Source organism: Antedon mediterranea, chromosome 3, assembly GCF_964355755.1.
Source record: "Antedon mediterranea chromosome 3, ecAntMedi1.1, whole genome shotgun sequence".
Lineage (NCBI taxonomy): Eukaryota > Metazoa > Echinodermata > Crinoidea > Comatulida > Antedonidae > Antedon > Antedon mediterranea.
In genome coordinates, this window is record NC_092672.1 from 27595390 (window position 1) to 27622603 (window position 27214).

Genomic DNA, 27214 nt, shown 5'->3' on the forward strand with positions numbered 1-27214 from the left:
TGACACTTGTGTCAAGTTTGAATTTCCCAAATATTTCTTGATGTTATCTCTCCACATTTGTGGTCTTTTTAATTAACTTGTTTTATATATTGTTTTTTTTATATTTACATGTTCAATGCAATCTATCGGTGTCTGACACACTTACTGTATAGCTCTTGCACAAGGCCTAGCAATACTACAGAACTTACCCACACCAGTGTGCACACCACAGAAAACGCTGGTGTTAGGGCCCTAGTGTGTGTTGTACACCAGAGTTTACACAATCCAGAGTGCACACCACATAAACGCTGGTGTTAAGGCCCTAGTGTGTATTGTACTCCAGAGTTTACACAATTGTGTGTACACACCACACAAAACGCTGGTGTGTGTAAACTATGGAGTTTTGCTAGGCCCTGTGAAAGGGGTAGTATACTGTAGTGTATATAATCAAAATTTGTTGCTTTTCATAAAAAAAAATTGTATAATTCTATCCACACATAACTTTGTTAAGACATGAAAAACAGATGCACCCAAAATTTTTCACCAATTTATATATATTTGACACAACAAATAATTTTGAAACTGTTATTTTTATATTGCCCTTTATATTGAATTAATTTTAATAAAAACATACTTATTATTATAAACATTTCATAATCGATTATTTTAAAATATTGATTTGGTATTGATAAAATTACATATACAACAGCTGTATATATTTTGTATATACTCTATTCATGTAGTTAGTTATGAATTATATTATATTAAATAATTTATTCGTTAATTCTAATAAACATATATTTATGCTTAAAATATTGTAATCGATCGTTTTAAAATGTTATTAAATATAGTAAATAATTTATTTATTAATGATAATGTATTGTCCTCCAAACATGAAAAATTAAAGATTAACAAAATTAAATTTTAAATAGGCCATTTTGTAATTTTAATAAAGTTATTCACGACCACACTTCACTATTCAATTTTGGGTAAAAGTTAAAAGTATATTAAAATAGCATATTTGATTATTTTTTTATTTTTTTTATTTCAAAACTCAGCAGCAAATGTAATTCAAGTTTTTTTATTTTATGTTTCTATTTAAGGACAATATTATTCTACTGCAGTTACTGCATTAACCTATTTATGCAATTATTTAGCAAGGTTATTTCGCTATTATCATACTCACTGTTTATTGCATAAAACTGAAATGAAAATAATTATTTCAGTAAAAATAATGTAGTTTGATGCAGTAGAATAAGTTTGAAATAATCCATATTCCCATAATAAAATTACTATACTCCCAATAGTAAGGTTTAGAACATTTAACAGAGAAGTCAATGGATTGGTGTAAACAAATTGTGGACGGCATTTTCTGTTAACGTGAGGTTTCTTGGGTGGGTTATTAAAATCAGACTACGAAGGCCTACAAATGTTTTAAGGTGGGTAGAAAACTTTAAAGGTGGGTGTACCTGCATGATTTAAAATATAAACCATATATGTCCAAGTATATTGTATTGGCAAAAATTAGGGAGTGGAATTATACCATAGAGATATTATATATAGTGTTCACTATAATATCTCTATGATTAAACACAGATAGAATTATCTCTATGATTAAACACAGATAGAATTGACCAAAGTCTTTTGTCCATATTCACTCTAGATTACTTAGAGGGTAGAATTATGATTGAGTATGAGATATACGGTTGAGTGATGGCTGAAACGGAATTCTAATCCATCTTGAAGTTGATCAGTTTGCCAGATTTGAGAGATTCTTCGCATGACTCGGCCAGACGAGTTACCAATAAACATTGTTCTTCAGTGACGTCTAAGGAAGCCTCAAATCCTGTAAAATAAAAACAATTAAAATCAATGACATAAATGCTTTGTTTAACCCCCGGCCAAATATACTTTAATACCCTTTCACATCTGCATAAATTGTTACTTGTATAACAACTTGTAAACCAGGTTTGATCTCTCGATTTATTACACATTTCATACAAACAAAGGCGAAACCCTGAGAAATCTCGGATGGAAAGCGTAGTTGTGATTAGTACTGTATAAGCAGTTTAATACCACCAGGGCAATACATGAGCGTGCAGTAAGAACTCGGAACAAAAACAGCCCTTTAAATCAGTATGTTTTTCTCAAGAATTCACAGAGATCTCCTGTGAAATCTCTGGAGATTTCTTACAAAATTGTATTCACACATATGCAAACCCGTTATTAGAGCCCATTCGTAATTTAAAGTGTGGAAAACCTCTAGTACTTTACAATTTACACATGTTAACAAACACACACACGCACCCAAACACATGTGTAAAAAAACCAAACTCACGAGGTGGATTTTTCAATTAAACCTTAACCACAAGCTGATGTTTGCTCCCGACTGCGTAAAATCAAACCTACAGTAATTTGATTTCCCGTATTTGCAGCACAGTTGGGTTGTCGGTTCCTATGCAATACAAAACTTTGGGTTGAGAGGTCGCTGCATTTTGTCGCGTTGCATTCTAGTGTGAACCACGCTTTACAGAATCTTTTTGTAAATTGTTTTTTTACTGTACCTTGTAATACATTTAAAAAGTGTTCAAATTCGAGAATGTATGAATCCTTATAACGAGTTGGAAAGGAACGTTGAATCGCACCATTGCACAGTCCACGTTCATTATTGATGCTTACGGACGTCGGATACTGATTCACAGTTTGCAGCATGCCTTTAGAGCCGAATACCTGAGAAAAACATGACATAGTGTTTAAAATGCAAGTATAGACTGTCACAAACTCCCTTTACGTATGTTTCCGAGCGGATGAAAATACCTTAGGAACTCCTTTGTGACATAAAAGTATACACACAAAATCCACAAAGTTGTAAAATAACTAAAAACAAAGCTTTAATTTCATTCAACTTCAACTTTCAACAATCCAGTAAGCACTTTCAACAATAGCTTCACAATAACTTTTACAATCGAATATCCAACCTCTAATATCCAACAACCTTCTTCAAAATAAATGCTTCAATCAAAAATCCTTCTCCCTTCTTACAACTGTCATACTTCCTCTTATATACAATATGTTCATAACCTTCTAGATAATCCTTATACTTCTTATTCTATTGGATTACAGTTTCTATTAATAGCACTTCTAGAATGTTCCTGATTGTTCTTATTAATTCTACATGGTTTCTTAAATAAAAACATCTTATTCTAGAATGTTCATATTAAGGAATGGTAATTTATTACACATAGTAGTACATAACGCAACATCCCGCATGGGCACAAAGAACCAGACATACAGTATGACATAGCTTGGTCATCGCAATTTAGAAGCTCTCTTTACAGTAGGATGCTATCTGTGCAATTATATATATATATATAACTTTTTTTTATTTACAATCTCAGATAATACAAAGTACATGCAAAATTAATTGAAGTTGTGAACGGGGTTAAGCTGTAAGCTAATGCTTTAGACGCAAAGCCCCTTAAAACAAACAAAAACAGTACAATGTACCATATTAATTGTAACGAAAAAAATACTAACAATAGAAATAATGCAGTGATAATAACAAATCAAATGTCGAGAGAAAATGAATTAACCAGTAGCTTAAAATTAAAAAATTATACTGCAATGAACTAATACTTATTTATAGAGCATCAACCCTGTGGAATAATTTTTCTGTACATATATCCAAAAATCATGATGAACTCAAGCTATGTGTACACTATCAAAGTTGGCAAAATAATATGGACATCATATCACTACCATAATTTGGACACATCACACCCTTTTTGTTAAACTAGTTGATAGTGAAGAGCTTTAATCTAAAATCTAATCTCGTGGAATTTAAAAATATTTATAATTTCTATTGATTTTACATAGTTTTTATTTTTACTAAAATATTATTTAATTTTATTTTTCCATTTTAAATCTTGGTAGACCAGTACGTTAATGTATTGAAAGAGCTTTTCTAGAATAAAGAAATATTTGTATTGTACTGCAAAACTCTAAAAAAAAATTGTAATATTCGAATAGGCAGACAGGTGTTTTATTGTTTTTACTGAATTAAAAAAATTACCAAGATTTAAATATTATTTTTTCATATTATATTTTATAGAAATTTATAAATATTTGTGTTTTTATGGCATTTAATTAAAAACAATATTTAGATTATTATAAGTATTTTTAATGACAAGGATTAATTATTGTTTTAATACCATATTTTATTTAATTTTATAGATATTTTAGTGTCATTTAACCAAAACACACAAAAAACAAATTATTATGATACGTAATTTCTGAGGACATGGTATTTAAATGAAATTTAATTGAAAATTGAATGGAATTTTTTTCTAGCCTGCACCTTGGACACCACATGAAGCTAAATGTTTTTGTTTTTCACATAATGGATTTATCTAATCATGTTTTCATGTCAAAGGTCTAATTAATAAGGCTCCTTACCTCAAGTCTTTGATCATACCCATAATACGCATTACGGTTTAGATCGATTTGAGCAATAGCACCACTCGGAAATTTCATCATTATTCCGACTTGATCGACATCATTGAGGGCGCTTATCTCGGGAATAAATGAATGAGCTTGACACACTATGGTAGAGGGAGCTTCACCCATAATCCAGCATATCATATCCATATCGTGTGTGGCACAGTCGTGGAATATACCACCTATTACAACAAAATGTGTTCAATGTAAACAAATTGGAATTCTCTAATCACTAGAGAAAACTTTACTAAAAAATTGTTTCTTAAAAGTATGTATACCTTCTTTGAAACCATGTATCAGATAAACTTAATGCATTGTGAATATTATAATGAATATTAGGGTAAAGTTCAGCATTATTTTTCAATTTGCCAGCCCTTCTACACAATTTCACTCTTCCCACTATCTTTCCTCTCCAATTCTGTCAGGGAGCAAAAACAGAATACATTGAAAGCCTAATTATCTTATACTTAGAGAGTGAGGATCTGGTAGGTGAAAAAAATGGCAGCATAACTATTATGTCACCACCAAGTTTTTAATTAACCTTCACATTTGAGTAGAGTTGTAATGCATTATCATCAGCTAACAACAGATTTTCAGCTGTTTCTATTATGCTAAAGCCAGGAAAAAAAATGTAACCACAATAAATAATACTTTAATAGCTAACCTGAAATTTTTAGAAAGGCGGTGCTTGGCTGAGGATGGTCTCTACTTGTAGTTTTAATAGATCTAACTTGTCCTATTTCACCAGATTTTACACGTGTGTAAATTTCTCGCATTGATGGATCATACCGTCTGAAATTGTATAAATAATAATACTGTAGTTTTAATAATAATTAATTCATTTTTATTCAGTGGTTACACTAAGCAATAATAATAGGCATAAATGCAATCAACATACTATACACGTGTGCTTCTTTTTACACAATACAATTACATCAATAAGTAGGGCAAACATTTGACCTGTACAAATGTATAGGCTTCTATATACATTTACGTAAGGGCACAATTTGGTAAATCGCGCATTAATTCTAGAATGTTTACTCGATGGTATATATAAGTTAGTTCGTACGTTCGCCACTGATTTTAACAACCTAATGTAAGCCTGTTTACTAATTAAGTTGAGTTAGATAATTAGTTATTGACGATTAAAACAAATTGAGGCTCGACGATTAAAACAAATTGAGGCTCAACGATTTGCCCCAAATAGGGGTGTTTTCCGATCGTGGTTTACACTGTCTTATGGATGTCGATGCTGAAAAATACCTGCACACAATACTACGAGGATGCTTCGCATTTAGCTATCTCCTTCTACGATAATTGTTTTTAATAGCTGAAAATTGGTTAAACAGCTCGAGTACAGAATCATAATATAAATATTGAAGACAAGCCGATTTTCTTTTAAAAAATACTATTTTGATAGATTTAATATACGTTTTTATATAACACCTAAATAAATTCCTGTCATTTGATTGGATGAATGTGGGTCACATGGTGTGCAATAGTACGCACTATTAAACGATCGTTTAATAGTACAGTACTTTTTTTTGTGTACGAAAAAAAATATATATATTTTGTACTTTCGCCGCGATTTGAATGTTATGACTGGTTTAGCGATGAAAGTACATTTTTGGAGCGATATATATATACTAATATTATTACCTGTTAAGAGCACAGTATAACAACTTTCCACACTCCCTAGCAGCTGCGTAACATGTTCGTACCACCTCTTCTTCTATTGCAATTGGTTTTTCACAAAACACAGCCTTTCCTGTGAAAGATATTGTGAAACATTTTGACATTTTTAGTGACACCAAAACATTTGCAAGAGCTGCTTAGAAAGAAGTCAACACGTCACCAATTGTAAAATAATTAACAAAAAGCTGACTTTATATTACATTGGAAATGGAAAATATTCTATAAATTTGTTCCGTCTCTGTACAGTTCATTTCTGTATAGGAGAATACATAATATGATCATGTGTATGTAAGAGTGATTTGTAAATTTTGAGTTCTTTTTAAAATAAATTCTATTGAGTCAATGTCATCATGCGCATTCTTGACAAACATGCTGCGTAGTTATATCATGAAACAAAGGTCGATATTGCAGCCAGTTTATTAAATCAATGACTCGTAGTCGTACAGTACCTTCTTTTAAAGCTGCTAGAATGATATCTGAATGATAGGCTGTTGGTGTACACACAATAACAACTTCCACACTAACAATATAAAAACATAAATTAATTCTACTACTACAACAAATAAGTAGAGCTATTTGTATTGTCATTTATCAAACCAATAGGTAGGACTTTTGTAGGGGTTCTCTTTGTGAAAAATCGACATAACTAGAGGCCTATTTACCACTTCTAGAATCTAGTTTGAAAGAAACCAGCACATCAGCATTTTTTTTTTTTTTATTTATTTTATTTATTCAACTTCTCACTAACACTGTTAGTGAAGGATCGGGACCAACAGGTGGTAAACACCTCTAAAAACGGTCCAGTCCCAATTGCACAGTGGCTGTGTGTGACAGTGGCTGTGTTTGTGTGCCCGTACATTTCTCTGGAATAATGAAAAGTGTTTCCAAAAATCTATAAGTTACAAATAACAATCAATGGTGCCATACACATTATAGACAAATATTTTAAAGTCTCTGTCTAGTACACTATCAAATTGTTTGACAAAAAAAGTGTGATGTGCCCAAATATGGTAGTGATGCTTAAATATGGTAGTGATATGTCAATATTATGGGTACATCACTTTTGTTTGTCACATAAAGTTAGACAGAGCTTAATAAGACACTGTATACCTACTGGGAGGTCTTAAAAGAGCTTCCTTGCATACAATTGCTCCTTATCATGGCATCGGATGGTAAGTTCACCCCCGCAGAAGAAAACAAATTACCTCTTGTCCTGAAATGCTTTCATAGAATCATCTGCCTTTACTATTTGCACCGAGTCTGTCAAGAAGCAATCATTCCTTATCTTAATAGCTTTCTCAAGATCTTCTTCAACAATCCATTTTAAACACACCCTTGGATTACGGACAGCATTCTGTATGTGGATCATTCCGGCCCTTCCAAGACCGAAAATCGCAAGACCAATCTTATGAGGTTTTGACATGTTTAGTGTATGATTCAGTGTAGGTATGCAGAACAGTATACTTTCACTGGATGCTATGGAAACAAAATAATTTAATGACATTGCTTTTTATAATATTCAGTTATTAACACCTTTTTTTACAGGTCACATTTTGCAAAAGAAAAAACTCATGAAATGAAAATGTTCTCTGTTGAGTGTCATGATCATTTTGACTGCTGGTTTGTATTGTACAGTAATGGTAAACAGATGATCGGGGGCCAAGGACGATCTGGGAGGCCAAGGACGATCGGGGCCAAGGACGATCGGGGGGGCCCAAAGGACGATCAGGAGCCAAGGACGATCGGGGGCCACGAACAATCGGGGCCATCCTAGAGATGATTAGGTCCCATTTTTTTATGTGCCCGATCGTTTATACGTTTGGCCTGATGATTGTCTTAGACGTTGGGCCCAATAGTCTTAATCGTTGGGCCCGATAGTCTTAACATTGGGCCCGATAGCCAAGTGTATCGTTTGTAAATGTGTTCCATTACAGTTTATTATTGAGTTCTCGGCAAACAATGTTTATAATATTAAATGGTATTGGTAGCCATTATGTGCGATTAAAAAAGATATGATAGAAAATTATTAGATTAGTAAAGGTGGCGTAAGCTAAAAAAAACCAACATTTTGTCATTTGGTAGCTGTATATCATTCTGTGTCTACTAAACCAATTGTTTGGCAGAGAGAGTACCTTGGCCCAGATCGCCTGTTTTAATCTGTAATGCCTTTCTAATGAGTAGGCCTAGAAAAGCATTAAGTTGACTTAGGCCTAACTCAAAGGGACAACTTTAAAAATTATGTTTAACATAAAGATATCTAACATAGTGCATAATATTTTATTATGCTATAAAATTTTATAAATGTGATGTTGGTTTAAGGCTATACAGCTTTTTGTACACTGGTGAAATTATAATAGTACTCCCTTTACTATTATACTATTCTATAGCCTATAGTATAGGGGTTATATCTAGGTAGTTTTATAAGTAGGCCATTTCTTTCCGTAATCTTGGCCCTGCTCGTAGACCTTGGCCAGGCTATACAGTAGGTCTATAACTTGTGTCCCTAATTAGTGTAGTAGCCTAGCCTAGGCTAGTAGTAGTATTCAGTTTAGTTAGGCCTAGATCAGAGAATTATAATAAGCTGAAGGCTACAGGGCATACTCCAGACTGAAAAGTGATTCCAACAGTAGGTGGAACCATGCAAGATGGCGGCAGTAAATATATATAAATAAGAATAAAATACGAAATATAATAATAAAGATTGCGCCAAACATACGCTTGCCATGTAATACATGTTCATTTATCTGAATAAACTTTTAAAATTAGAAAAAATGCAAGTTTTAAAATTGATTTTTTATAAACTTGAAATTAGACACTAACTGAAGAATGTGTTCAAAAACATTATTTAATATAAAAAATAATAATCTAACATTAAGACCACACATATTCTTGTTAAAGCACAGTGAAGTTTTTAAAAAATTAAATCATTTCTTGGTAAATCTAGCATTTTTTGTATATGAGGATCATAGAATGCATTTATTATGCTTAACACGCTGCGTTGCGTATCGTTCTCACAACGGTCACTCAGATAGGCTCAACACAGGCGTTTAGGCCTAATTAGTAGTAGTGCGCAAGCCCGTAGCCAGGATTTTTACAGGGGGTTCTTTTTTCCCAAAAAAGGCCCCTCTTATGGGAATTACCTCCGGTGTAACCAGCTTATATGATTTAATATCAAACGATCAAAACACCAATGATATTGGTCACCAGCCACAAAAGCACCTCCTCTCCTAAGAGTTTCCTGCCCCAGGACCTTGGCCTCATCATGGTTGGGGCTTAGGTAAGAAAAATTGGAAAAGATAGAGCGCTACAGGGATGGTTGCAGACTCGCAGGACTATTTTAAGAGAATTGCCCAAAGACTCCAGTGCTGTACAGGGAATAATTTCGCCAGTGTAGCATAGCAAAAAGCTATACAAAACAACCTTATTGCTATACATTTCTAAAATTGCTTAGCAAAAAATACAATAGAAAACTATGTTTCTTGACTCAAAAATCAGTTTAATTAGCAATAATGCTAAACAAAATTTTAAAATGAAATGTTTCTCTGCTGTAGACAATGAGCATTTGAGCAAGAAAATTGTTAAATGACACCCCTACATGGTACTCTCGCACGTAAAATTCATTGCACCTCTAGTTCGACGGAAATGTCACTCACTCTATAGTGCGCTAGCAAACAGAGGATCGTATCGTAATGTTATTCGACCGGTAATAAAACATACGCAACTAACAATAGGCCTATAGGATAACATTTTTGTTTTCGTTCAATGCGAACGTCAAGGGGAAGTTGGTTCCCGATGAAGGTACTTCTGGTACGGTATTACATTCTAATAACTGTACTCAATTATTGTAAATTTATTAGCAATTAATAATTTCAAAAAGTTATACAAAAAAATATGAAGCTGCTGCTATAAATATATTGCGCAAAACGTTAAATTGTGTTATTTTCAATTAAATGCTAAATAAAGTCAGATGTTAAAACCACAATTTCAAAAATTCATTTTTTATTTATCCACTATAAACTTTAAATAAGTGTTGTTTAAACTACACTCCAAAATAAAACAAAGAAAATGATGATATGACATTTGCAGAAGGAAGCAAACTTTGCTCTGCTACCGGTATAACACGGTTCAAATTTCGGAACTTCCATAAATTCCTACGGAAATTCGGCCTAATATTTACGGACGTATGGAAGTGAAGATAAATAGGGTACTACACACATCGGAAAAAAAACTATACGCACAATTATGATTTGGCCTAAAAATTGGCCTCAGATTATGGAAAACCCCCGGCAAAACGCAATAATTATGGACAAATCGATTATCAGCCTTGGTAATATGCCTAATATTTAAAAGGAATGAATATAAGCTATATTTTTGTTTTGTCGCAAAGTTCATATGTGAATGCTTGATCCATTAGAGGTAATCTGTGATAGTTTTTATTGCTTGTATTATAACACAAGTTCATTTTGGATTTTCAGTAAATTACCAATGGTTTATTTAAGGTCAACACACCTCACTATTCATAAAATGGATTGTGTGATATCAAAATGGGTTGATTTAAAACGTAACAAAGATACGACCTTGTCTGGTATTTATGCAGTGATGAAGCGGAGGATTGTTTTAGTAGCGTTCCATTTAAAATAATCTTTTTTTGTGAAATATTTTAGTTGTGAAGGTCACTAAATTCGTTGGCGCCAGACTTACTTCTTTTACCAATTTTAACAATAAGCTAACAACAAAACATTGAACAATGATAAAATGCCGTAAAACTCTGTAACTACTTTATGATTAAGTCTATCAAGTTCCGAGTTTGCTCAGCTACCGACGCGGTACAATAATTCTCTGTTAATTCTGAAATTCGCCCTAATATTACGGACGGGAATAATTTCGCCAGTGTAGCATAGCAAAAAGCTATACAAAACTATATAACCATATTACACACCACAAGTGGCGAACGTCCCCTACGAAAAGCAACACGTGCGCAGTGTAACTAAAATGAACTAACTTTTTTTGCGGGGCTAATACTAAAGTCAGAGACGGCAAATAATGTAAAATCACGAATTTTCTTTGTAAAAAAAATTGAAAATTGAAAATACACTGGAAACGGCAGGATTTTACTAGCCTAGCTATTGTATGATACGATCTTGCTATTTAGTAATAAAAGTAACATTTGCCTGCTGGCTATACTACAGAAAATGCAAAAAATCCTCATATGGGCTAGGCCTATGCCTAGGCTAGTCTGGTTTGAAAGGGCACTTCAGGAAAAAGGGGGTTCGTTCCAACCCTACGAACCCCCCTGGCTACGGGCTTGGTGCGTACTGCGTAGGGCATATCTGATTGGTTGATTGCAGCCGTGATCTTGTTGGTTCCCTCTCCATGAAGAATCACTTTTTGAACTGCGGTAACATTGGAGCAATCTAGCCTTCACCTATAAAGTCTTTGGCCTAATATAGGCTAGACCAAAGTTAGAGCCGGTTTACGATGAATTCGGTCGCGTCTGAAATCGGTCGCGTTTGAAATCGGTCGCGATAAAATCAACTTCCGGTATTTTGTATGGCGCGCCGCTAGAGCTATACTTTTGATGATATCGGTCGCGTTTGAAATCGGTTGCGTTTGAATATTATATATAATATTGGCCATTTTGAAAAGACACAGTCCTTCTCCAAGACCTGTGAAATACAAAAAAAAAATTAATTTAATGATTGATAATAAATATTTATTAACCAAGTAAAAAATATCCACATAAATAATCTAGTTCCTAAAAAATATCAATTAACTATATAAACGAAAAATGTATATCCCGCTCAGCATGCATCCCGCTCGATCCATACAAAATAGCGCGACCGATTTCAAACGCGACCGATATCATCAAAGGTACAGCTCTAGCAGCGCGCCATACAAAATACCGGAAGTTGATTTTATCGCGACCGATTTCAAACGCGACCGATTTCAAGCGCGACCGATTTCATCTGACACCTTAGAGCCTAGGCCTCTAGGCTTGGTTGCAGCCTAGAGATAGGGTCTACTACTAGGCCTAGCTAGGACAGGGCCTAGGCCTAGGCTAAGTACATTATTGGCCTCTAAAGTCTAATAAGGGCTAGCTAGGGCTAGCTAGCCTAGGCCTAGCTAGGCTAGGCTGTAGGCCTAGGCCTATAGCCTCTACTAGCTAGTAGTAGAGGCCTAGCCCTAGCCTGGCCCTGGTAGGCTACATCATTCATCTAAGTTCTGAGTGTTCCACATTTACAACCTAAACATTACACAGATACAATTTTACATTTTTTTTTTACTTACGCAACACCAGTCACGGTTGGGTTTTTTGTGTGTGGTTTGTTTACTTTTAGGGCCTAGGCCTAGGCCTAACTGTATTAATTTCTTTTGATAAAAGTTCGCGTGTGAACGACGTGTGTCAGTTGTTTCAATAGAGAGGGCGACCTTATTATTGATTGACAAAAAAACATGTCAAAATTATTCTAGGGCTTACTGCAGTTACTGCAGTAACTACAATAACGTATGCATTAAATGTTGGCATGGCTTCTTTATGTCACTGTTCTATGGCACGCCAGGACGGACATAAACTATGACAACGTGTTGAGAGTCACATTAGAGCAGGAGCCCAGAGGGGTCAACCTAGCTGGAAAGTTAACCAATTTCTATATGCATGTGGCAATTATCTACGTACATATTAATGTATGGAAATGACAGTCTGGCGCGTTTCTTTTGGTGGGTGTGGCTAGGAGGGACATTGTAAAGGGTAAAAAAAATGAGCTAGATCAGCTGAAAAGTTAACCCCATGAAATATTTTGCAAATTGTTTGACATAGAGTGAAATATAAGGAATGGCCATTGCCAGACGATTTTAGTGGTGGGGGGTGCCTGCCAGACCCCTACTTCTGGGGGGTCAAAAATGAGCTAGATCAGCTTAAAAGTTAACCCTCTGAAACTGGTGGGAAAATGTTCAATAAACTCATAATTATCATGAATGACCATTGCCAGACATTTTCAGTGGTGGATTGTGCCCGCCAGACCCCGTCAAACACCCAACCCCCCAAAAATTGAGCTAGATCAGCTGAAAAGTTAACCCCATGAAATATTTTGCAAATTGTTTGACATAGAGTGAAATATAATCAATGAATATCGCCAGACGATTTTAGTGGTGGGGGGTGCCTGCCAGACCCCCATTTCTGGGGGGCCAAAAATGAGCTAGATCAGCTTAAAAGTTAACCCTCTGAAACTGGTGGGAACATCTTCAATAAACTCATAACTATCATGAATGACCATTGCCAGACATTTTCAGTGGTGGATTGTGCCCGCCAGACCCCGTCAAACACCCCACCCCCCAAAAAATGAGCTAGATCAGCTGAAAAGTTAACCCCGTGAAATATTTTGCAAATTGTTTGACATAGAGTGAAATAAAATGAATGGACATTGCCAGACGATTTTAGTGGTGGGGGTGCCTGCCAGACCCCCATTTCTGGAGGGCCAAAAATGAGCTAGATCAGCTTAAAAGTTAACCCTCTAAAACTGGTGGGAGAATGTTCAATGTACTCATAACTATTATGAATGACCATTGCCAGACATTTTCAGTGGTGTATTGTGCCCGCCAGACCCGTCAAACACCCCCACTCCCAAAAATGAGCTAGATCAGCTGAAAAGCTAGCTAACCTTTTAAAACATGCTGTAAAATGTTCAGCATGATCCCTAGTATAATAAATGACCATTGCTAGACATTTAAAGTGGTGGGTTACACACCGTTCGCTTGTTCGTGATTTCATGTGATAACATTTCATTCGACAACTTTTCAAACATTAGTTTTTGGCTCTGCTTACGTATATGTCAGTTGATATACTATTTTTTAATTTTCATACTTTCCATAGTCAGTTTTGTACATCATTCGCATTTACGCATGTAAAGTGTAGATATTCCACTCGACAAGTTTTAAAACGGTAGTTTTTTTTTTATTGTTAAATTGTAACTGTTGGCGCCGATTTTATATTGGGGGGGGGGGGGGGGGGAGGTGTTCGGTACTGAATGTGAACAGCACACATTTTTAAATATGGTACCTCTACATGTCCGGAAATTACACTCTCTCAAAAAAGGTTTTTTTCCCCGTAGTGTGTAATATTAAATCAACCACAACCACAACCGTAAGATGAGAACATTTTAGGAACAATGGACATGTTAATTGTAACAGGCCCACAAGCTAAATTATATTATTTCATTCTGTTTTTTTTTTTATTATTTAAGTTTGTGATAATGTGTGTAACCAGGGAGATGTAAAATAAATTTATAAATTAGTTTACATCTCCCTGTGTGTGTAACGTAGGCCTAGGCCTAAGTAAGTGTCATACAGTCGTAAAGTTGACATTCACCCCCCCCCCCCCCCCCCCCCGCCCCTCAATATTAAATCGGCGCCAACAGTTACAATTTAACAATAAAACAATAAATGTGCGAACAACTACCGTTTAAAACTTGTCGAGTGACAACAACAACATTCATTTTTGTAATAGAACTACAGTACTAATATATATTTATCCTGTATCAGTTACTTTCCTTTAACATAATATTAGGAACCACCGAAAAAAAGTACGGTATATAAAACATATACTGTATCAAACTTGGCTCAATAATCACTGGACTAAGTAAACAGACAAAAGACCATTTGACTGACAATTATGGCGTTAGCATCCATAACAATACATGGAGGTGATTTTCAACTTCACTTTTATGAAATTATTTATCTGGAAACAAACACTTATAATGGTACAGAGTTGCTAGATGACGAACAAGTTCCACGGCATGGGTAACAAAGACCAGTGCAAAAAAGACCTGCTGAACGGCACTTGCAGTTCCCTGAGCAATGCAGGCAACCAATTCCTCGATAATTGTTCAGAACTTCTGGTCTTGGATGCTCGAGATTGTGCCAATAAAAGTGCAGTAGTGACAGTTCGTACAATTCAGGATGTAGGTACTACCCAGTACCAACAATATTTCAAGGAAGTTATTCTCGACAGAAGTGTTGCAATTCAACAAGCCATCAAACAGAATAAGCTGCCGTTGTTCAACACACCATGGTCAAAATCAGTGTCCAAAACAAAGCAACAAGTTAAGAGTTTAAAAAGTGACTGCAGCCTATTCAGTCGACTGTATATTGCAAGTCAATCTAGTGATGGAGATTTAGAAGACATCTTCATGCATGAAAACCAGCCATGGCAACCCTCGTTGGCAGTAAATGGAAAGCTTCGACTACCAACTAAGAAGTCTGAGTTGCTACAGCATTTGGAGACTGAAGGCCAGCCTGAACCTCCTACATATTTTGACGTAAAGGTGTTTGACAGAGCTGCTATTGTCCATGCCCTTTCCAGCACCCATGGATTTACATTTGATTACTACGGTGATAAGGTGAGTACATTTCTTTGCATTCAGGATTGTATCTATTGTTTAACCACCACATAATTGGTCACTTCTATATGCGGATCGTTATTCTTGTATCATTTGTATGACAGGTCTTTCTACCGTGGACCAGATAGCAGCTGCAGAATAGTAACAGAATTGATATAGTGTGGGACACTTACAGGAGAAAAAAGAGGAAAAGGGGTCAAGAGGAAAGTTGGGGGACAAACAAAGATTCCAGGGAATTTTCCAGACTTTCTGAAAGATCCAGTAAATAAAGAGGAGTTATTTAACTTTTTAACTACAAAGGTGTCTACCCATGATTACTCTGACTGCAAAGAAGTTTACATTACATCAGGTAAGTTTTATTATGATACATACTCATTTATTTTGTTTGTAACCAAACGATTAATTTACTTATACAGTTTCATACCAATAATTAATTAAAAAGGCATATTAAATTAGTAAGTAATTCTTGATATATGTCCTGTAGGCGAGTCTGTTGTATGTTGACATCTACTCAACCTATGTCAATCTGCGACCATGAAGAGGCCGACTCCAGGATGTGCATTCACATTGATGATGCCTTAAAGAAAGGTAGCAGGGTTATTTTGGTGCGTACAGTTGATACTGATGACGTCGTTATCCTGGTTGGTATTTTCTGCAATCTAATAGCCTGTTATCTTGGTACGTGTATCTGGGTCGCATTTGGCATGCGTAAGCACTTCTAATATTTTAATATAAATACCATCTGCCATAACCTAGGAGAGGATAAGTCAAGAGGGCTGCCAGTTTTTCATGCATTTACTGGGTCCGATACTACATCCCAGTTCTTCGGAAAATCAAAACACTCCGCATGGGAGACGTGGAACTCATTTCCAGCAGTCACAGAAGCCTTTCTTTTCATGGCACATCACCCTTTCAAATCTCTAGGAGTCAACTCATCTCAATTCCAGTTGCTAGATGAGTTTACATGTCATCTATACGACAAGACAAGTACTTTAAGAAGTGTTACTAAGCTAAGACAAGATCTTTTTTTCAAGAAAGGCACGGACAATGGACAACATTCCTCCTACACAGGTAAGGGGAGCTTCCATATAATTGTCAATTGTCGTTTAATAATTTATTATCAGATTCATGTTTTTCTTTCATTAAAAGGTAACACCAATCTTTAAATTGTTTATTGCAGGATGCACTTTTACAGCATTCCAACAGATCCATATACCAAGCAAGCATTTGGACCACCAGTCTACAGCCACAGCAGAATGCTCCATCACCAGAAGACTTTGGTTGGACTAAAACCGGCAGTACATGGACACCAGTCTGGACAATACTACCTGAAGCATCCAAGGCATGTAGGGAATTGCTAAAGTGTGGCTGCAAAAAGTTGCCTTTTTGCTCAGGGAACTGCAAGTGTCGTTCAGCAGTGCACTGGTCTTGTTACCCATGCCGTGGAACTTGTTCGTCATCTAGCAACTCTGTACCATTATAAGCGTTTGTTTCCAGATAAATAATTTCATAAAAGTAAAGTTGATAATCACCTCCATGTATTGTTATGGTTGCTAACGCCATAATTGTCAGTCAAATGGTCTTTTGTCGGTTTACTAATAGTCCAGTGGTTATTGAGCCAAGTTTGATATAGTATATGTTTTATATACCTTTATTCTAGGCCTGATGTTTCCGAAGTATAAAATGCAATTTTTTGAAGACCTGCAGCTCTAGTTTTAAACAGTTTCTTAGCTCAGCCCCAACAATAAAGCTGGTCATATTTCGAAGTACAAGAAGTCCATTTTCCGGGACCTAACATCTCTATTTTTCAAACATTTCTTAGCTCAGTCACAACCTTGATAGGGACTTATATATTTTGTTTCATGTTTTGAAGTATAATAAGTCCAACTTCCGGGACCTCCAACTCTATTTTTCTAAATTTTCTTTGAACTTTTATTTTTTTAATTGAAAAATATGGATTGAAACAGTCATCGCGCATCGTTTTTTTGCACGCAGTATTTTATTTATGCATTATAAAAAATGGAAAAAATGGCTACCCTAAATCTGATTAAAATGACCTCAAATGACGCTAGAACGCGTTGCTTCCGGGGGCTCCCCCCCCCTGGACCCCCACCGGGGGCCCTTGGCGGCCCCCTGGCCCCCAGCCTAGTGATGCTCGCTTCGCTCGCATAGCCCCCTCGTCGGGGAATGTAGCCCCCGCGTCGGGAAGATCCTGGCGCCACCCCTGGTATGTATATACGAAGATTTAAGTTTTCACCTAATTACGTAATACTAAAAAAAGGGCGTGGTCCAAATGACGTCGTTAAATTGTTCCGATTTTTGGGCACCCCTTCAAGGATTGTTAGATATACCCTAAAGAAGGTTTGTGCCAAATTTGGTGCTTTTGTCACAAAGTGCACAAAAAAAGTGCTAAGTTACCCTGCTATACGTGGCGCTATACGATCTTTGATCTCTCTCTCTCTCTGCGTCAAGTTTTCAACGAGAAGACATCGACATTTTTATGAGCAAACCATTGCGAGTTTTAATACAAGTTTTACGATAATAATTAGTTGTCCTAATTATTAGCACTATTACATTTTGATATTCAGCGTTTTAACTTTACATATTTTACTACGTGTTACTGTATGTTATCGTGTTTCAATTTAATATTGTACCGTTGTATATATTATTGTCCTGAACTAGCCTAGCCTAACCTTACACTGCGCACGTACGTACGCGCTTCGTGTGGATTTGTGGTTTCTACACTCCGTATAGTTTATTTACTTCGAGCCTAGGATACTTCCAGCTTTGGATATCGTTTGACTGCTACAATACTCCATTACCGTATTCTAAATAGGGTAAGTAAAGACCGAATTACTTATTCCCTAAAACACTTGCCTCACAGTGTGCAAAATTATTACTATTAAAGCCCGGCGCACACTAGAGATTTCGGCTGAGCCAACTGGCACGAGTAACAATTGGCTCACTAAAAAATGTGCCGCAAACTATGATCGCGTTCTATCGGACGCACACTAACCGCAAGTAACGAACTTTTGCGTGACGATCGAAGTAAGAATACTGCGATCGTCACGCAAAAGTTTGTTACTTGAAAGGCCGGTGTACACCGAACGCGAAGCCGCGAAGCGTCATGCGTCACGCGTCATTCGACGGATCGCTTTGAAAGTTGAATTGTCATGCGTCTATTAGTTTTTCTTGTCGGTTCCCACTAAACGCGTCACGATGTGCTGATTCGTCGCGATTGCTAGGCCTAGGAGATAGTGGGTTGGCCAATACAATGCTACATTTAAAATAATCAGAGAGCTAGAGAAGATGACTCTGAAGTATTTCCTATGCAAGTTTAACCAGAGAAGAGTTAAATTAAAATGTAATTTAACTCTTCCCTGGTTACACCAATCACAGTGTTTGGTTTTGGTGGGAAAATGTTATCCTTTTCCAAAGCTTGAAATGTGCATGATTGTATGTATATATCACAAGGACAGAAGAAGATGTATCCAATATCAATACAGTTACAAGAATTAAAGCATTTATTGCATGTTGATTACACGTACATGTGATCTGCTGACTGTATTTATTAGAGGTGTTACAAATATCTTTCAACAGAGGTTATTATAACCATATAAAACATTTCATATAAACACGAACTGGGAATCTTCATGGGTTTGTCACTTTCAAATATAAACTATACGCCTAATATATTAATGTAAAGTTTTCACATTCATTTTCTAATTATTATTAAATATTATATTATTCATGACAAAACATACAGTTTTTTTCTCATTTGATTAAATGTAATAAATATCCCTAACTCATATTTACACTGTATATTATCTTATGACTTTTTTTCACATAAATACACTTATTTAAATAGTGAATCATTGTTTTTAAAGGTATCATTAAATAATTAATCATTACACTGTATATTATCTTATGACTTTTTCACATAAATACACTTATTGAAATAGTGAATCATTGTTTTTAAAGGTATCATTAAATATCAACCAGAATTTCTTTTTTACTACTCCTGAATACTTTCACAAAATAATATCAAAATAATAAATTTAAAATGTATCATCCCAAAAAAAATGAAAATTGAAGAAATATTATTATTGTTAAAAGTGAATAACTAACCCTAAAGTGTTATACTGTATTACACACAACGAAAATGTTTTAAATTATATTTTCAGGAAGACAATATATCTTGTCCAAAAAATGTCACTAAACTTAAAAATGTATTATCCCATAGAATCATGAAAAATGAAGATGATTAAAATCAAATTTGAATAGGCCATTTTGTAGTTTTAACAAAGTTAATCACTTGCATAGAAAAAAAACCCCAAAAAACTTATGTTTTCACTTATAAAATGAAAAAAATTCCATTAGCTGGCTGCCAATTTGACTATTTTTTTTAGTATTGGAGTATAACAAAACATATACATATTATATTTCCATGTGTTCTCTATTGCTAAAAAAAGACATTCAGTTCAGCTTTCCTTTTACAGTCCAACTCCTCCTTAATCTCTTCCATTTTCTATATAAAAAAAATGAAACAAGTATTAATAAATTGCTATAGTAAGGCATATTGCTCAAATCATTTTTTCTGGCCAATGTATGTCACCAAGTATTTGTATTTAATATTTTGCTTAGGCCTATTTTATTGTGTATGTGTATAAATATTTCTACTCTGAGTAAAATGTCTTGCTTCATATGCTACATACATGATTATTATATTTTTGGTGGAGAAATAGGCATATAAAATGAACTGATCAAGTCAAAAGTTCTTGACAAACAGATCAAAACTTATCAGCATCACCTCATTTTTTACAGTGTTGTGTTCATTCCATTAGTGATCTGATTTTTGCAATTGGAAGAGGAAAGCGACTCTTATACCGATAATTGCAGGATGAACATGACACGAAATGTAATGTGAACAGGAACTAAACAAGTTCAAATGATCGCAATATACCACATTTAAAACCCACTTCAAATGATAAGAATACCTTAAATGTTTTTAAATTGTAGTCTCCATTTCCATAGTACTATTTGGGGGGTGAAGGTGAATTGAACGAACGATTGTGTTAAAAGTTTATCAAGATTTAAGAATACGGAAAGCGAAATGATTAAAACATACTGTTAAGACAGAAGTAAAAAAACTAATCTGTAAATGTAAATGTTTGTATTATAAACTAATCATTTTATCAATTGCTCTCCTTAGGCTTGTTCATTGTTTTTAACAGGTAATTGTTAACATATTTTTTTACATATACCATTTTTTTATATGTTTTTAGTCGCGTGGTCGCGACTCTATAGTTCACTATGTCGGTCGGTCGGTCTGTCGGTCTGTCGGTCTGTCGGTCTGTCGGTCTGTCTGTCGGTCCGGTATTACTATGCGTTTTAGCACGTGACTTATGGCTGTTGGCCTTGTTTCCCTTCTACTCGGTAAAAGAGAGAGATGGGGGAGGGGGAGGGGGGAGAGAGAGAAAGAGAGAAAAGAGGTTTAGTGTAGTAAGTCTGTTGTAAAGTAGTTATTTGATTAGATTTTTTTTATCTGTATCTATTTTTAATCCGTGTCTATTTATAATTATTATTTTATATATTCACTCATAAGCCAGAATTGGGTGGTCTTGTATTTCACAAGAGTGTGATTAAATAAATAAATAAAATAAATACATTTTATAAAAGCTCTTTCAACTATTGCGACGAACAGGAAAAGTATAGTTTGGTTATCTTAACAGGAACCAACAGTAATACTTATCATTTAAAGATTTACTTGAATTGAAAAATATTAATGATTTAAGATGATTTAAACTGGTTTTGAAAATAATGAAATGGAAAAAATAGGGCCTACAAACTTATTCAAATGCAACTTATATTTTTAAAGTTTACATTCATGTAGCCTATTTCATGGTTCATTCATTTTTTTAATAAACTTACGTATACAAACAATGTGAAAAAATAAATAAATTAGAGCAGTTTATGATTTCTTAAATAATGTCCAAATTTGATAGTTTTTTTTAATAATAAAAATGTCAATTTTGAATTTAACCGGTTCATAAACGACAGTGACACTGTAACAATATTTAAATATTTGCGAGTATTGTATTCAAATTTTGGATGAACTCGCAGCAAGAGCCGTATAAAAACACTACATTCACACCGAAACGTTTAGATAGTATAGGCTGCCGCAACTGCATCTACTTAATGAATTTATACCAAAGTACAGTCATGTGTTTGCCAATGCCTCTGATTTTGTTAACTCTCTTAGCAAGTTTGGAAGGAACTCAAGCACATAGTTATCATTCAAGTGAGTTATACAAAATAAATATAATAAAATTATAATCAAAGTAAATTATACTTAAGAAAGCCAAGGCACCTTCTAAAGATTTACTTCAAGTATATACTTGCTATATACGTCCTTTAGTTGAATATGCATGCCCTGTGTGGCACAGTTCAATTACGAAAGACCAACTAAGTCAATAGAAAGAGTTCAAAAAAGAGCTCTACGAATCATTTATGGCATGAACTATGTATCCTACGAGTCTGCTCTTAAATTGTCAGACCTTCCATCGCTAGTTAACAGAAGAGTCCAACTCTTACTGAAATTTGGTAAAGGAATAATAAAGTCCGATACATTTAGAAGCATTCTTCCCCCTGTTCGTGACATTAGCAGAACCCTGAGGTCTGCGAGTAAGCCTCTACTCAAAATTCCGTTTGGTCGTACAGAAAGATTTAGATCTTCACCAGTCCCTTTTTTAGTCCGACTCATTAATGATGAATATTGAATAGGTTGGCACTATTTTAACTTACAGGTGGACCAATTTTAATGTGGTAAATTATTATTATTTTTTTAAAACTAGTTTTACCTTTTATACATAATGTATTTATATATTTTTATCAAATTTTTTAAAATACTACTTTTCAGCCTTTTGGCTGCCGTTGTATTTTGATGTCTTTTTATGAATAAATATACCTAAATGAATGAGTTAGAGAATGTATCGTTTAAGAATGATCTCATTAAACAAAATGTTTACACTTAAAATAAAAAAAATATTTATAATCCAAATATTGTTACTATTCATCAGTTCCATTGCTATTCAGTGACATCATGTCTTTAACTTAGTCTATTTGGTACCATTTTTAAGCACCTTTTGTGTATCTTGTTTAATTCTTCTAAATTATGTTTCTGTTTATGTCATTTTGTATTGTTGAGGCATGAAGCTATACAATTGTTATAGGTCCATGGTTGAGGTAACACGTCACTTTCTGAGTCACACTAAATTATTGAAATAGTGAACTTTTTCAATTCACATTATCTGGTATTACTGCAATTTCTGTATGGTAGATTAACTTCAATAGTTATTAGAATCAATTATCTGTTGTTATTGGTTATTAATCCTGAAAGAATAGGCCGCATCTATTTTATAACATAATCAAATGGAAATAAATACTGAATCTACACTCGATACACTTACAGTATCATGCCAATAGACAATAAACAGCTTGCAGTATCATATGCAGTGTCTGCTAATAGCAACTTAATAATGTAAATATACTTCCTATTTTAAGTTGATTTTGCTCATGATTGTTTAATTTGATCAATTTATAATAAATAATAATTTTAAGCAGGAAGTAGCTTACCGACATTATTTTCTTCAATGTTAGGAATACCGGATTATTCTGTCAGACTTGTCGATGGCACCGACTTCGGTAATGGTAAGTTACAGTCGGGACGAAACGGCCGGTGGTATTTTGATTGTGAATTTTGGCAAATGCAAAACACCGAAGTTGTCTGCAGACAACTTGGGTTTCAAGGCGCGGTATCGTTCAGACAAGAGTCGGGGAGTCGAACAACAGCGAGTGGTGACTCTTTTTCCAAATTGGAAAACTACTACAAATACAACTGCCAAGGCACTGAAACACGTCTTTCGAGTTGTCCTGAAGAATACCAGGGACGGCACGACTCTTGCGACTATGTTTTTATTAAATGTTCAAGTAAGTCAATTTGCTTATTGTTATTGTACATTAACTTTTTGTGTGTATTACATGTAGAACAAGCCGGGTTATAGTATGGAAATACATTTTTCAATTACATTATTCGTGTCCCCGCCCGTAATTTAAAGATGTATTGTCCCCCTGAAAAAATAATTATTGGATACTATATACATATTCTCTAATGTACAAATACCTATGTAGTTTTATTATTAAATTTGTATGGTCGTAATTTGAGTTTTTCTGAGTTCAATTCTTTGTAATTGTCGTTGTTTCTGTTAAACAAAGCTGTAAGTGGTGGATTTGTTTCTGCTGTTGTTTCTGGTTTTTTTTAGCAATTTGACCTTGTATAATGAGATGCATAAAATATGACTTTGCTGGATAAATTTGTTTAGTTTACATGTGTACATTTTTTAAGTCCCAACAGTTCGTCTGGTTAGTCAAAAGAGTAATATAATTAAAATACTATTCATTAACACTTTCTTGGAGAAAGGGTAATTAATTATCTCAAAATGAGACAGATTGTGTCGTTTAAATCAGAACTTGGTGTACTTTTGGATCATATTATTAAATCTCTTGACAGTCTTAAACTTAAACACCCAGACGCTGGCTTCATTATTATGGGGGACCTGAACAGAACTGACCTAGCCCCGCTATGCCGTGCACATAACCTAAAACAAATTGTGAAAGAACCAACGCGAGGGGATGCAATACTAGATATTATAGCCACCAATCTGAAGCCGTATTATTGTGATCCCCGAATTGTGTCGCCGATGGGTGCTAGCGATCATAATTGTATTCTGTTGTCAGCAACTACAAGGACGAATAGCAACAAAATCGAAAAGCGTGTAATCAGACCAATGAAAGCAAAAAGTGTTGAAGAATTTGGCCGTTGGATAACTACCCATGACTGGAACGAGGTTATTAACGCGAGTACTACTGAACAGAAAACGCAATCATTTTATTTGTCATTGACTTCTGCTATGAACACTTTCTTCCCGGTTAAATCCATTAAGATACATCCAACTGATAAGCCATGGATTTCACAACAAGCAAAGGATCTTATAATGAAACGTCAACACGCTTTTACTAATCATGGTAAATCGCTGGAATGGAAATTCTATAGGAATAAGGTACAAAAAGTGATCAAGAAAGACAAAATTAACTTTTACAATGAACGTTTATTAAACTTAAAAGCCACTAATCCCCATAAATGGCACCAAGGCGTGCAGATGTTAGCTAATAAAACTAAACCCCAACCACTTATCAGTGTTGAGGATATTCCACAGGATGACTATCATGGTATAAGTAATTTTGTAAACAACCATTTTGCTATAACTTCCCAAAGCAGACCTAGTATTGATTTATGTAAGCTCCCTACGTATTTACCTGCTAATAAACCCCCTAATTTAAAAGAATGGGAAATGTATAATCAATTAAGAAAAGTTAAAGTAAATAAGTCCCCGGGCCCTGATAATTTGCCTAACAGATTAATAAGAGATTTTGCATGCGAACTAAGCATCCCTATGACTAATATCTTAAATGCCTCCCTCAGTGAGGGTCATGTCCCAACTATGTGGAAGGATGCTATTGTTACTCCGGTTCCCAAAGAAAATGGTTGTACTAGGGTTGACAAATTTCGACCAATCTCGCTTACATGTATCCTAGCTAAGGTAGCTGAGGGCTTCATTAAAAAATGGCTCTTAACAGATATCGAGAAAAATCTTGATAACAACCAATATGGTTGCCGTAAACACTTTTCTACAACCCATAATTTGGTTGATCTACTAAATGTGTTCTATGAAGGTAGTAACATTCCCAAATCTGTTGGTCAGTTAGTTTTAACTGACTTTAGTAAAGCATTCGATTGTGTTGACCACACAATAGCAGTTTCTAAATTAGTAACACTTGGCTGTAGACCTGAAATTGTACCGTGGTTAATTAGCTTTTTGTCAAACAGAACCCAACAAGTACGCTATAAATCCACCTTATCAATGAGTGTTAATCTAACATGTGGCATCCCTCAAGGTACGCTCCTTGGGCCTATGATCTTTCTTGCTCTAATTAATGATGCCATGACTCGCCATGTAAAACTTGGAAATATGTAGATGATTTGTGCATAGGACAGATAGTAAAAAAGGATGTAATTTCCTCAATTCAGAATGATGTTGCTTTACTGAATGTATGGTCTAATGAAAACAAACTAAAACTTAACCCAACTAAATGTAAAACTATGTATTTTAACTTTCAAAGAAATCAATATGAACATGAACCCCTTTTCATTGGTAATGCTACAATTGAAATCGTTAATGAAACTAAGTTACTAGGTTTATGGATAAAAGCTAACCTCAAATGGGACCGTAATGTTAAAGAAATTGTATCCAAAGCCAGCAGACGTCTGCATATATTATGTAAATTAAGAAAGTTCAATCTTCCGAAATTTGATCTTGTAGATGTATTTAAGAGTTACATAAGACCAAGTGTTGAATATGCTGTCCCAGTATGGCATTCTAGTCTCACTAAAAAACAAAGTGATATGATAGAATCTGTCCAAAAAAGGGCTTGCAGAATAATATTGTGTAATGACTACATATGTTATGACCAAGCACTCAATGATCTTTCTTTAGACACTTTATCTGATAGAAGGCGTAATCTATGCTATAAGTTTGCTCTGAATTGTTCAAAAAGTATTCATTTTGGAAAATGGTTTCCAGTGAAGAATGTAAGTAACATGAAACTAAGACGTGTAAAGTATCAACAACCCAAATGCAGAGTTGAAAGATATAGAAAACGTGCAATACCATACCTTATCTCGCTTCTAAATGAATAATCAGTATATCACCCAGTACAGCTTTGTGATTCTTATTGATGCTTTTAGGTGTTTTTTTTTCTTTTTTTAATATTTTAAGCTAAACTTTTTGAATGTTCCTGTATTGTATTTCTTGTGTAAATTGCCTCCTTTTTTATATATATTTATCATTGGTTTTATACTTTTATACAAATTTTAATATTGAAAAAATGTAAATATCTTTGTAATTCAGCTAAGGCTGCGATAATGATATTGAAATAAATGAAAAAAAAAAAAAAAACTATTAGCCAGATTAATTATGTTAAAATATACGGATGCCCTCCTTCCCTCCCTCATTATAGGCTTACAACTCAAGCTAAAAGAAAATGATGGTTTTAGAGTGACCCATGATCTGACGTCTCCACATCTTCGTTTTACACACTGACTTTAAAAATAATGGTAACCTTATCAATGATCAAAAGATTGTTTTTGAAACTCATAGGCATAGTTATTTATTCTTCAGACAAGACCTCATCGTTTCGACTTGTTGGTGGTGGTTCAGTTAACCAAGGACGCGTAGAGTTCTGGACTGGTGACAAATGGCTTTCTATCTCCACGTCTTCCTGGACAGAATCAGAGGCAAAGGTTAGCAGTAAAATCAAACAGTAATTAGCTTTGAAGTAACCATGAATAATATATTAAAGAAAAAAATGTATTTTTTTTTCTCCTGGCGTAATATTATTGTTGTATATTTTCGTATAATTAATTACTCGTAGGCCTATTGTATTGCGAATTTGTCTTCTATTTTTTTTATACGAGTAGCAATTTGCCTTTTTGCAAATAAATTAAGGTAAGGAAACCTTTTTCGGCGCTA

General features: G+C 34.6%; 1 protein-coding gene and 1 long non-coding RNA gene across 3 annotated transcripts; one reads left to right on the forward strand and one right to left on the reverse strand.

Annotated features, from left to right (window-relative positions):
* Positions 1-591: 591 nt before the first annotated feature.
* Positions 592-12695, reverse strand: LOC140045127 (uncharacterized oxidoreductase YrbE-like). 2 transcript variants are annotated; one of them, XM_072089885.1, is made up of 8 exons: positions 12460-12695; positions 7377-7647; positions 6621-6691; positions 6136-6244; positions 5141-5268; positions 4435-4658; positions 2544-2709; positions 600-1825 (listed from the first exon to the last, which is right to left on the reverse strand). In XM_072089885.1, the coding sequence occupies exons 2-8, from the start codon at positions 7592-7594 to the stop codon at positions 1710-1712; spliced, it is 1032 nt and encodes a 343-aa protein (XP_071945986.1). In that variant the 5' UTR covers positions 7595-7647; positions 12460-12695; the 3' UTR covers positions 600-1709. The 2 variants fall into 2 exon arrangements, with proteins under 2 accessions (XP_071945987.1, XP_071945986.1); XM_072089886.1 differs by lacking the exon at positions 2544-2709 and having other exon boundaries at positions 592-1825.
* Positions 12696-21758: 9063 nt separating this feature from the next.
* On the forward strand, positions 21759-26880 carry LOC140043788 (uncharacterized). The gene is made up of 3 exons (XR_011844400.1): positions 21759-21867; positions 23226-23555; positions 26864-26880. It is a non-coding gene; the product is annotated as an uncharacterized lncRNA (long non-coding RNA).
* Positions 26881-27214: the final 334 nt, after the last annotated feature.